Source organism: Pelodiscus sinensis, chromosome 4 (genome assembly GCF_049634645.1).
Source record: "Pelodiscus sinensis isolate JC-2024 chromosome 4, ASM4963464v1, whole genome shotgun sequence".
NCBI lineage: Eukaryota > Metazoa > Chordata > Testudines > Trionychidae > Pelodiscus > Pelodiscus sinensis.
This window is the reverse complement of record NC_134714.1, coordinates 11,551,233-11,563,635: the sequence shown is the minus strand read 5'-3', so window position 1 is coordinate 11,563,635 and position 12,403 is coordinate 11,551,233. Positions and strand designations below refer to the sequence as shown.

The 12,403-nt window shown below is 40.9% G+C and overlaps 1 protein-coding gene across 15 annotated transcripts in view; it reads right to left on the bottom strand.

Moving 5' to 3' along the window:
* KIAA0586 (KIAA0586 ortholog) overlaps positions 1–12,403 on the bottom strand; it is a 115,593-nt gene that overhangs the window by 53,964 nt on the left and 49,226 nt on the right. For 14 of the 15 annotated variants that reach the window (XM_075926295.1, XM_075926308.1, XM_075926303.1 and 11 more), the window contains 3 exons: positions 12,168–12,346; positions 8,034–8,141; positions 6,242–6,322 (listed from right to left, as the gene is read on the bottom strand). In XM_075926295.1, coding sequence (XP_075782410.1) covers positions 6,242–6,322; positions 8,034–8,141; positions 12,168–12,346 — 368 coding nt within the window. The remainder of the gene's footprint in view (positions 1–6,241; positions 6,323–8,033; positions 8,142–12,167; positions 12,347–12,403) is intronic. The other variant, XM_075926305.1, reaches the window with a different exon arrangement.

Genomic DNA, 12,403 nt, shown 5'->3' with positions numbered 1-12,403 from the left:
GTCATAGGACAAAAAGAGGATTAATGGGTTACAAATTGTTGTAATGAACCATAAATCCAACATCTTTATTAAGTCCATGATAGTGTCTAGAAGCATTATTCATTTTATGTCTTATGTTCATCTTCGGAAGGTGTGGCGTAGGACTGAGGTCAGAAATGAAATGATCATTTTGTGAAAAGACTCCACTCACGGTTGATGTGGTATTTTTTTTTTAATCATTTTTCTGTGTGAGTTCACTTGAGAGAATAGAGAACATACTTGTTATGAGGGTGTGACACTGGCAGACCAGGTGCTGGCTCACGCCAACGCCACTAAGCATCACTGAGCACTGACAAAAGCATAGTTGGGAACCAATCTGGTTCACCCGTGTGTTAGTATTGTTAATGCTACACCACCCACCTGACACCATGGGGCTGGGGAGTACCAGCAGCTGGGGGGGAAGCTCTGGGCTCCAGCAATGGGAGAAAGTAGGGGAAAGGGAGGCATGAGGCCTTAGGTGGAAGGGGAGAGGCCAAGACAATGGAGAGGGGGTTAGCCACCCCTAATTGCTGGTTCACCTACTGCCCATGCTCCCAGGCCAGAAAGATCTTCATCAGTGTGCTGCTTGAAATATGGAGAGGGCAACATTTTTAAATAAACAAGGCATTGCCAAGCTGCTTAGCCTGGGTTATCCTTAAAGGACATACAGAGGTTACATATTACTGTAGCTTCTAGAACTTTTTGAAACCTAAGAATGTAACTCCCCTGTGTGTGTATGTTACCTGCTTTAAATTTGTAAATAACTCATTTATTTTCTCTAGTTAGTACACCTGTAGTTACCTTAATATAGGACTGGCTACAAGTGTTGTATTTGGTGCAAGACCTAGGGTAAAACTGACCTGAGATAAGTGACTGATCCTCTGGGGCTGAGTAACCAGAATATTGCTGTGACTTTTGGTGTAAAGGGACCCTCTATTATAAAGACAGGCTTGCCTAGGTAGCAAGATAGACTGTCGTACCCGATGAAAATGTCTGTGGTTCCATATTAGGACTACTGTAGTGCTTGAGGATTCACAGTTGATACTTTGGTTAGTGAAATTTAAGGACAGAACACAAACAGTTTGAGGTTTGTTCCCTGTTCCTTAAAAGTCTTCCTGGGGGTTAGCACTCACGGCTGTGAGCCACTCTAATCAGCATGACATGGGGTATTTACTATGCATGTGTTGGACTCATGTATCTTGAAAGACATGTTTTTGGGAGCATTGATCATATGGAGATATGCCGGCAGGTCTTGCATCTATTGTTATGGCTCCACCACTTATCTATCAACCTCGCTCTAGAAACACTCCGATATCAGCACCAACTTCCTAAACACCATCATCATCTTCAACAATGAAACCATATAGGCAACTATGTAACAGAAATCATGGATCACCACACCTACCTTCACAGATCTACTATCCACCCCAAACACACCAAGAAATCTTTTATATACAGCGAGGCACTTAGACAACACAGAAAATGCTCTAATAAGAAAGACCAGGATACAAACTGTCTTCACTCAAACTGTCTTCACTTGACTCATTGCAGCAATCTGTAACACACTAGCATGCTTCTGTCCTATGATTATAAAGATATTAACTGTCCCACTTCATCTTGTACAGCCTCTTACAACATGTGTTAACTCCTTATCTGTTCTACCTTGTATTTAGCTTGACACTCAATAACCTTTTCCAGACCTGAAAAAGAGCTCTGTGTAAGCTTAAAAGTGTGTCTCTTACAGCAGTGGAAGTTGGTCTTAGGGATCTTATCTCTCTAATACTGTGGGACCAGTATGGCGTCAGCAACACTGCAATGATAACTGAAGTTACACATAACATGCATCTCGGAAATGCTATTCCACAGCACAAATTTTCAATCATTCTATGAATATCTGTTTTCTGCAGAATTTATATATTATTTTAAAATAAGTTTTAGCACTATTTGGCTGTGAAGATATGGGTCAGAATGTGAATTCACTGAGCATGCCAGAAGATAGATGTTAGCTCTAACAGATGTGTCATTACTTTTAAAGCTTAATGGTAACTTAAATACCTATTTATTCTTTCACAATATGGGTATGTCTACACTACCACCCTACTTCGAGCTAGGGTGGTTAATGTAGTCAATCGAAGTTGCAAATGAAGCCCGGGATTTAAATATCCCGGGCTTCATTTGCATCTTGCCGGGCGCCGCCATTTTTAAATCCCCGGTAGTTCGGACTCCATGCCCGCAGCTACACGTGGCAGGGAGTAGGTAGTTCGAATTAGGCTAATTCGAACTACCGTTACACCTCATTCCACGAGGTTAACATCCACGAGGTGTAACGGTAGTTCAAATTAGAAACTTGGGCTTGTGGGTTTGAGCTGAAGGGCTGTTTCCCTGCAGTGTACACTTCCACGCTTGGGCTGTGACTCAGCTCTAGGATTCTGGAGTAGAAGGTCCCAGACCTCAGGCTAAGAGGGAGCAAACACTTCTCCCCTGATATTAAAGTTTCTCTCACAGTCTTCAAGTATTTTACAACTGAAAAAGTAAAAAAATTCCATACAGAGTAATAGAGTGAAAAACATTTTTGCTGTAGACTTAGGGGAGCAAAAAACCCCAAAACAACAAAAAAACCCATGTTTAAAAAAAAACATTTTTTTAAATAATGCACATTTTAAAAAAAATATATAAACATGATACTCACATTTGGATTGGCAATGTTCCATCTAATCTTTTCTACTCATGTGTGGATTTCTTCCATCCAAGTGTGGAATAATTTTATATGCACTGAGGCATATGTAAATATGCACCACCAATAGAAATAGAAAACCTAGCTGCGGGTCCTCCGCTAATCACCTGGATGGCATCTGAATGTCTCCTGAGTGGCTGCATAAAAGTGCTGCTTACAGGGAACACCAGATTGCCCCAAATAGAAATTGTACCCAAAAAATTCTATAACATTTTAAAAATGTATTACATAGTAATTCAAATATGGGTGCCATATCACCTTAAAATTATTCTGCATGACTTGTGAGTTGATAAGCAATTCATTCTATTGAAATACATGCATCCCTAGCTATAATTCATTCCCATAGTGCATGTACAAATTCCTCTGTCCAATGTAATATTATGCATGTTTTTTCTACTTACTTCATTTCTCATATAATTTTTCTTTTACGTCTCTAATTTTATATAATCTTTTCTAAAGTGTTTAAAATGCAGACATCTAGATAAAATAAACTAAGTATATGCAATAAATATAGCATGTAAATAATAGCTTCTGGCTAAAACTTCAGCAGTTTTGCTATATTTCCAAATCATATACCTAAGATTTTTTTAAAAATATGTTAATAATATACTAATCTAAACAGGAAATTATATATTATACTTATTTTGGGGTAGTACATAATCTTCACTGAAAATTAAATTTAATGTTCAGTATTTAATTATACCGACTAAATCTTGTTTTCATATTTCACCTCCCAGTCCTGTCATGAATGATGTGTAGTTAATTTTCTGCATTTTACCTTCTAAGGGACCTTTGAAATTATCTATCATGACGACAAATTTTAAAAAATGACAAATTACAAATAATTTTAGATCTGGTTGGAATATTAACCATCCTATTTTTCAAAGTATCAGATTGAGGTCCTCTCTCTTTAGATCTGAAAAGTATATTCGCACAATGTCATAGAAGTAAAAAATGGCAGAAATGATCAGGTAGATTATGATAATTTTGTTTTATCATTGAAAAAATATATTGATAGTCTCTTACCAAAATTATCCGGTAACTTAATCACAAATTGATTTTTGGCACTACTTATTTTTTCAAAGGCTTTCATGGAGTAGGACTTGGCTACATTAGACTTCTTGTTTGAAATTCATCTTGGTGAACACAGCTAGTCAGAAAACATTAGTTGGAACATTAGATTTCCACAGGAAAACATAGTTCCTTCCATCTAAACCAAAATGCTCTGTAAAATCTTGTTGATTTTGCCAAAATTTCCTTTGCAGAAAAAAGGAGGGAAATGTTCTGACAATGGTGCAGTCCTGTTTCAACATTTCTGCTGGTTATATCCTTTTCTCCAACTTGCTACCAGACTGATCGTTTCAAAGTTGACATAAAAACTCTTAGAATATGATTAGTAAGAATAATTTCAGTACCAACTAGTAAACTACGTACAGTAGATTAACAGCCCACATATTTTGTCCTTTGGATAAGCAGCCATTCAGGGAAGGCAGAACTTCTGACGCTGCTATTACTGAAAAGGGTATTAGCAGGTAAAAAAATTCCCATTCTATTGCCTTTTGCCTCTCACTACACTGTTACATGTGGGAAGTAGCAAGCAGAAAAAAGAACTAGGGGGGAGGGATAAAAAACTAAAATAATAAGTGAAGGGAGGAATTTTCCCAGTACCAAAATGGAAAGAGCCTTCTGGATCAATGCATGCAGTACCTTCCCATTGAAGAATACTTCTGCAGAAGTCCACCTTATAATGTCTAATAAAAGAGAAACTAAAGGACCATGTTGCTACCCTGCAGATCTCCCTAGCGGAAGAAAATGTGCAGAAAGAACCTGAAGTCACCATAGATTTTGTGAAGCATATTTTGATTCTATCAAAACAGGTTCAACCTGACACCTTGTACACCTCAACAATGCAGAATCAGATTGAGCTAGCCAGATATAATTTGGATAGCTGGAGCCCATGGCACTTCGAATTAAAGAAGATGAACAAGGAAGTCAATCTTCTTGTTAAACCAGTGCACTCAATATATATCGTTAGTATTTCAAAAGCATGTAGATTATGCCACAGTTTTTCTGCAGAATGCTGTGGTGTCGGATGGAATGAAGGAGACTCATCCTTTATGTGGCACAGGAAGATGAGTTCATCTTTGATAAGGGAAAGATTACGAGGTACTTCACATCACTTTGTCATTATGGACAACTCAACTAGATTTATGCATGAATAAAGCAGCCAACTTCAAGACTCATCCTGAAGTCGATAGCAAACAAGAAACAGCGTTTGACAGATCTGTAGGTGAGGATAATGCTGCCTTATCTAATGACAGAGCAGCTACTTAAAATTAACATTTTAACATCTTAAGGATCTCCTGGACCTATTTTCTACCACTAAAAATCAGAGAAAAATACTAAATGATAAGAGCCACATCCCAAGTTAGTAGCAAGAGAAACAATAAGAGCTGGCCTACCATTTCTTGTTTCTTTAACCAAATGTTTTTGGTCATTTTGGCATTCAACAATTTAAATCTACCCCTTTCAATCTAGTATAAAGCTTAACTGAACAAGATACATTTTTTTAAATAAAGTACAATTCTTAATGTTGCATTTCACATTTGAGAAATAGAAAAGAATCTAATATATAAGGGAGAATGTTTGTGCTCTAATAACTTGGACACTGTAAGAGCTACTGCAACCAAACTTTCCATGGGATAAACTTTCCTCCAGGAGAAGGTTTTAAGGTACTTTTGGACTTGATCGGGCCCGATCTTAACCTGTAAAAATAAAAAATAACCCACCGTGCTGCACTGCAGGGGCAACCCCATCTACCATAGGTCACGTACCCACCGCCTGCGGCCCCCAGCACCATCCAGGACTCGCTCCACCCCCATGCGCACAACAGCTCGGGCACCCACCCTGCCCCCCGCAGCTATGGTTACCAGGTGGTCTTAAAAAATGGACACACTTGATTGGGGGCTGGGCGGGGGGGAGGGAGGAACCGGCTGGGAGGGGAGCGGGCCTGGCCGGGAGGAGGGGGCTGGGGCCGGGAAGCAGAGCTGGTGGGGGGAGGGCCAGGGGCAGAGGGGCTTGCTGGGGAGATCGGGGGAGGGGCAGCCAGTGGGAAGCAGAGCTGGTCGTGGGGCGAAGGGTTGGGGGCACCGGGGCTGGCCGGGGGAGATCGGGGGAGCAGCCAGCAGGAAGCAGAGCTGGCCGGGGGGCAGCGATGCTGGCTCGGGGAGATTGGGGGCGGGAGGGAGGAGGCGGCCGGCGGGAAGCAGAACTGGTCAGGGGAGATCAGGGTGCAGAGGTGGCCGACAGGAGCGGGGCTGGCCGGGGTAGATCAGGAGGAAGAGAATCAGTCAGCAGGAAGCAGGGCTGGTGGGGGAGGGTGGGGAGAAGCAAATCGGCCGGTGGGGAGCAGGGCCAAGCAATGCCGGGTAACTTCAGCTAGTTGAATATAAAAGCCAAAGGCAAGGATGTCTTCTGGGATGTAGTTACCCGAATGATATCGATGACATCAACAAAATTAGTTCCTGGAAACTTGATATCTTCCTCCTCATATTGAGTTTGTTCTGGGCCCTCATAAAAGACAGAAAATTACATAATTTAAAAGGTTTAACCATAGAAGTGCTTTATATTGAGAATATGATTCAGTTACAGTGACCATCTTGTATACTAATTAATGCACAAATGTTTTACCCTAACAATTGGGGGAGGAGGGACTCTATAGACAAGGAACAGGACTTGATAGTATCCATTAAGCAATTCAATAAAATGAATACAGTACTAGCATTCCTTGGACTTGGCTGTAGGATTTAATAGAGTATCTCAACTTCAGAATCTCAGAACAAATATCACAGTATCCCAGGATACTGGGCTAGATTGACCCTTGGTCTGACCCAGTATGGTGGTTCTTAATGTTATTTTTATAACTAACTTTTTTTTTTTTTTTTGCAATACACAAGAGAGGGACAAATTCCGTTAAGTGAATGACTCAAACCCAAAGTTCCCCATAGCAACCTTAACTCCACTTTCTTTTGTATAATCATTACAAATTCATTTTTAATTACATGATCACAAGGCATTTTGGAGGATTTTGGGGGAGGAGCAGGGGGCAGAACCCTGCCTCATGAAGTGGACAGAGGCCCAATGATGAACAAGTTGTGTAGTGAGAGAGACAGGGGTTGGAAGGAACATGACCTCATGCAGTGAGGAGGCTGGCTGATATGCAGTGAATGAAACAGGCACACACATGCAGAACAGTTAAGTAAAAAAGAAATATGGAACAGTTGCCTCATTCAGTTCACCTTGTCCAGCCTATACACTGAATGAGGCTGAGATCCTGTGGAAGAAACAGTATGAGATCTTGTAATCACACAGAGGCAGCAGCCCACGTGGGACAAAAGCATTTCAGCTCCCGCAGAGTCGCCATCTCCCGCATCCCCCACTGCTGCCTCTGTGAGCAAGTAGGTCTGTCTGTTTGTTCAAGAACTCTGCCGAAACGGTAAGAAGCAGGACCACCACACTTTGTGTACAGCTTCCTTTTATAACTTAAAGCAAGGTCAGGGTTTGGTTGTGTGGGGACTGGGGATGGGCCCAAACTCTTCCTCCCTCATCAACGCCCCTGCATGAGTGCCATGTCACACAAAATCATATTGAAACGAGACAGAATCACTAGGAAAGTGAAAAGAGATGATTGGAGGGCACACCCCAGTCCTGAGTCTCCCACGCGGTGGGCGGTGGGAGCTGCAGCTCTCCCCCCATTCGTATGGGAACATTGCTGGCTGTTCCCCTTGATCAGAGAGTGAGGGGAAAGTGCACAGTTGTATGCATTCTTCACTCTGACTGAGGAACACAGGAGGCAGATGAACTTGGACCCCCTCCTCCCCCGCCAGAGGATATGTATTCGTCCCCCAGCTGTGCCCCCTGGAGCTGCTGCAGCCATGGAGAGGCCACTTCTCACCTTGCCTCAAGCTACTGCAGTGGGAGGAGAAGCCACCATACTAAACTCCTAATCCCCTGCTACACCCCAGAGCAATTTATTTAAATGAAGAAAAACAAAAAGTAATCGAGTTAAGAACCCGAGCAAAGCAATGTAAATCTTCTAATAACTAAATAAGACAGCCAGCCACACAGCTCAGAAGTTACAATTTAGGTCTCTTTTCTGTTTATCAGTGGATCTACTTTCTTTAAGAAGAAATACAACAGATAATTTCATAGTAATTGAACATTAATGGATTAATATTTACTTATCAAACTAACATGAATTCAAAGGCATTTAGATCAATACCTGAATCAGACTGCTGACAGGAGGAAGTATTGCTTCCGAGCTTGTAGAAGTCTGGTTTATGCTCATGCTGTCATTTGAAATACTATCAATATCTACATTCGGTAACACCTAAAATGGAAAATAAATCCAAAATCTGAGTCTGTAATAATTACATTTTCCTTTATTAAACCTCTTCATCAGAGCACAGTCTGATCAGAACTGCATTTTAAAGACAGATTTAACCTAATAAACAAGCTAAAAACATTCTCTTGAGAGTATTTTCTTCTCCTTTTCTGTTATCTTACTTTTCCTGCTCTCTACTTCATTTGAGTTTTTTATTTTTGTTATCTCTGTCAGATTATTAACTCTCTGGGATCTTGTTATCTTGCATGTTTTAATTGCCAAACACATATATGGCAATTTTACATAATAAATACACTACCCCAATTCACATCAATTATTCAGAATTCCATGATTGGCTGACTCATAGGCCATTTATGTTGTTAAGAGAGCCGTGTAGTGTGTGCTTTTACGTATAAGCAGCAACTATTAATTTTGTAATAGACACACTGTAATAGATCTACAATCTGTGACTATGTTCTTTGCAGTGACCGATTTTTCAACAGATACACAAATGCATCAAAAGGAAATGTAAATTCTAGTTTAAATCTTTGGCAAAAGCCTCATCACTTAGAACATTTAAAACTAACCTGGACAAAGCATTACAAAAAGTGTGATGTTGAGAAAAGTAGTGCACTGGCAGAAGGATGGACTACATGCTCTATTAGGGATTAAAAAAAAAATTGCTGACTGCTATAATTAGCAAGTAATTGTGTTTAAAGAGGGAGGGAAGAAAGGGCTGAACCTCTAATCCAGCACACTCTGGTGCAGCAACATCCGTGGTCCTGCATGATTTTAGTTAGCCAAATGTCCACTTAACATGCATGTGGCCAAGTTTCCTGCAGTCCTATAAAGTTTGTTTACAGCCACCAGTCCTGGCTCTCAATGTTCTGTGATGTTATTTAGCTCTAATTATCCCCTAAATGTCTTCTAAGAGCCAAGTAAGCAGTGAAAGTGTTGATAATGCTGCTAGACAATTTGGACTTCCTGTGGTTTGGCACTGGTCAAGTCCCCAGGGTGCCGTACTAGAGAGGTTCAACCTGTACTGACAGCATATCTTCTGCTTCAGCTTGATCCTCCAATGAACACAAAATACTGAATTTTTGACAACACATTAATTTCCATGTCAACAGACTCATGTCACAAATATAAGATTAGCTCTTCAGTTGCTGACTGGTCTGAAGGGAAACTGCGTTGCAAGGAAAATCACATTTATATAAAAATCGTATATGGCAAAGCATTCAGCCAAGTAAATTGCTACCTTTAAAAATCTCTTTTTAAAGTTTGCTTCAGCATATAGTCTCCCTGTTAAAACCCCGCACAGGGTTGTTTTCTCCTCAACACAAGGAATATATTTGCACATACCTTCTTTTTCCAAACAATTCTTTTCTGGTTAAATAATAAAAATTATTGTAAAAAAATCACAATAATTAGCACAGGATGACTGATTTTTGGTTTACACTATACCACGTTAAGAAAAACATCTACTAATGCCAAATCATTAGCATGGACTCACAGGAATATAGAGCTTGAATAGACTGCAATAGGTCATCTTGTTTAGTCCCCTGCACTCAAGGCAGGACTAAGTATAAACTAGACCAATGATTCTTAACCTTTTTTTGTGGATGACTTGAAAATTGTTGAAGGTGTTGGCAAACCACTTAACAATCTTTCCAAATGTTGTTTGCAAGGTTAGCTAACTTGTGTAAAGCACTTTGAATTAAAGCGCTATATAAACAAATATTTTTTGTTCCACAAATAAAAGCATGCAACACATATTTTAATATCAATAGGGGTCTTCCCTGCTGTGTGTATGGGGGGAGAGGGGTCTCTCCCCTGCCAGAGCAGCCACAGAGTTGAGGCTGGGAAGAAGGGCCGTCTCTGTAGCTGGTGAAGGTAGCCTCTCTCTCCAGCCACTAATCCTGTGCATCGCAAATTCCTCCCACCTCCTCTTCTCACCCCACTGTTTACCATCTACCTTCTATTTCCTCCACTTCACCCCATTACCCTCCTCCCACTTACCTTCAATTCCCCCCACCCCAGGCCACCACCTCACCTTACATGTGTGTCTTCTCCAGGGTCCAGGCACCTAATCAGTGGAGCTACATGTGCACAGATCCACTAATTAGGTGGGCTGCCCTTCATTTGCGTGTGTGAGACCATCCAGGCATGCACCTTAGAGGGAACTATCTGAGAACTGTGGACTAGGGATGTTAAATTGCATTTAATCAGCCTTTTAAGCCGACTCCCCCCAACACTGGCACCTGTTCCCCCCACCTTGCTGCCTTTCTCTGATACAGGCAGCGGGGGGTGCAGGGGAGAAGCAACTAGCTTACATCCCTACTGTGGACCACAGTTTGATAACCTCTGAAACAGGCCATTTCTGATTAGAGTTTGGCTAACTTGTTCTTAAATATCCTCCAAATTCTATACCACCCCTGGGAAATTTGTTCCAGTGCTTAAGTATCTTGACAGTTAGGAAGTTTCTCCTAATCTTCAACCTAACTATACTCTTTATGCCATTATCTAAAACCACTTATAAAAGTATTGAACAAAACTGGATCCAGAACCCAACCCTGCAGGACACAGTTCAATAAGCCATTTCAGTTTGTCTGTGAACCACATAAACTGCTTCCTACCTATCCACAAGTCTTGTTACCCTGTAAAAGAAAGCTATTAGGTTGATTTAACATGATTTGTTCTTAACAAATCCATATTGACTGTTATTTATCACATTATCTTCACTATGTTTGCAAACTGACTGCTTGATTATTTCTCCAGTATCTTTCTGAATACTCAAGTTAAGTCAACTGGTCTCAGATTTATAGACTTGTCACAAGGGACCATCATGATCACGTAGTTTGTCCTTCTGCACATTATAAGCCACAGAACTTCCTCACACATTCCTGTAATAGACCCCTTATTTCTGAGTTAGGCTGGGTCTAGACTGCATCCCTCTGTCAACAGAGGGGTGCAAATCAACCACTTCGGGAGTGCAAATGAGCCTGGGATTTAAATATCCCGGGCTTCATTTGCATACTCACGTTCCGACGCTGTGCCGATCAGACTCAGTGTCGAAAGTGAAAGTAAAGGGCAGCCGTGGCTCTGTCGACAGAGGGATGCAGTCTAGACATAGCCTTATTGAAGACCTCAAACTATAATTTAGACTTCAAGTTACAGAGAATCCACCATTTATACTGGTTTAATCTTGCAAGTGATCCATTCCCTATGCAGTAGAGGAAAGCGAAAACCCACCAGGGCTTCTGTCAATCTGACTCAGGGGAAAATTCCTTCCCTATCCCAAATATCGTGATCAGATAGACTCTGAGCATGTGGGCAAGACCCTGGAACAAGACACCTGGGAAAGAATTCTCTGTAGTAATTCAGAGCCCTCATCTAGTTCCCATTGTTGGTCTTTGAAGACATTTGCTGCCAGCAGCCCTGTAGGCAGTCTCATTATACCATTCCCTCCATAAAAGTATCCAACTCAGTCTTGAAGCTGGTTGTGGCTGTCTCCCTCCCTCCCCCCACAATCGATAATTACCCACACTGTCCTAATTCCCTTTTTTTAGATGGGCATTCTCTGTGCTCTCTTCCCACGCTCTGGAATATCTCCCCAATCTTCCATGAGTTTTTGAAGATAATTGCAAATCAGATAGCTAGCTCCTCAGTCAGCTCCTTGAGTTTCTAGGATGTAGTTCATCAAGCCCTGATGATTTCAAGACCTCTAACTTGTTTTTTCCCTACTTCATTTACACTGGTTTTCACTATGTTAGTTGTCTGATCACTACTGATCTTTTTGGTGAAAACTGAAGCAAAAAAGGCATTTAGTACTTTCCACATTTTCTGTTATTGTCTTCCCCCCCTCATTAAGTAATGGGCCTATTGTCCCCTCATTCCCCCCCCCATTAAGTAATGGGCCTATTGTCCTTTAACATGAATGATCTTGTCTAGTAAGTAGCTCAGTGATCTGCAATAATTTATACGCTTTAGTGAGTATTAATAAAAACAGCAATAGTTGTTTTTGCTTTATACCTGTACAGTGAGTTTAGGAGGATCCTTTTTTTCCGATCTCATCTCTATTACTGCTATGTTGGGTTTCTTAACCTTAGGTTGTAGTTTTGGAAGAACAGAGGTAGTCACTGTAACAGAGTGTGGTTTACCTAAGACGACTCCAGCAGGCTGTGGTGAGATGCCATTAATTTGTGTTTGACCTAAAGAAAGTTGATCAAGAAACATAAAAACCTTTAATTTATCAATTAATCAGAATA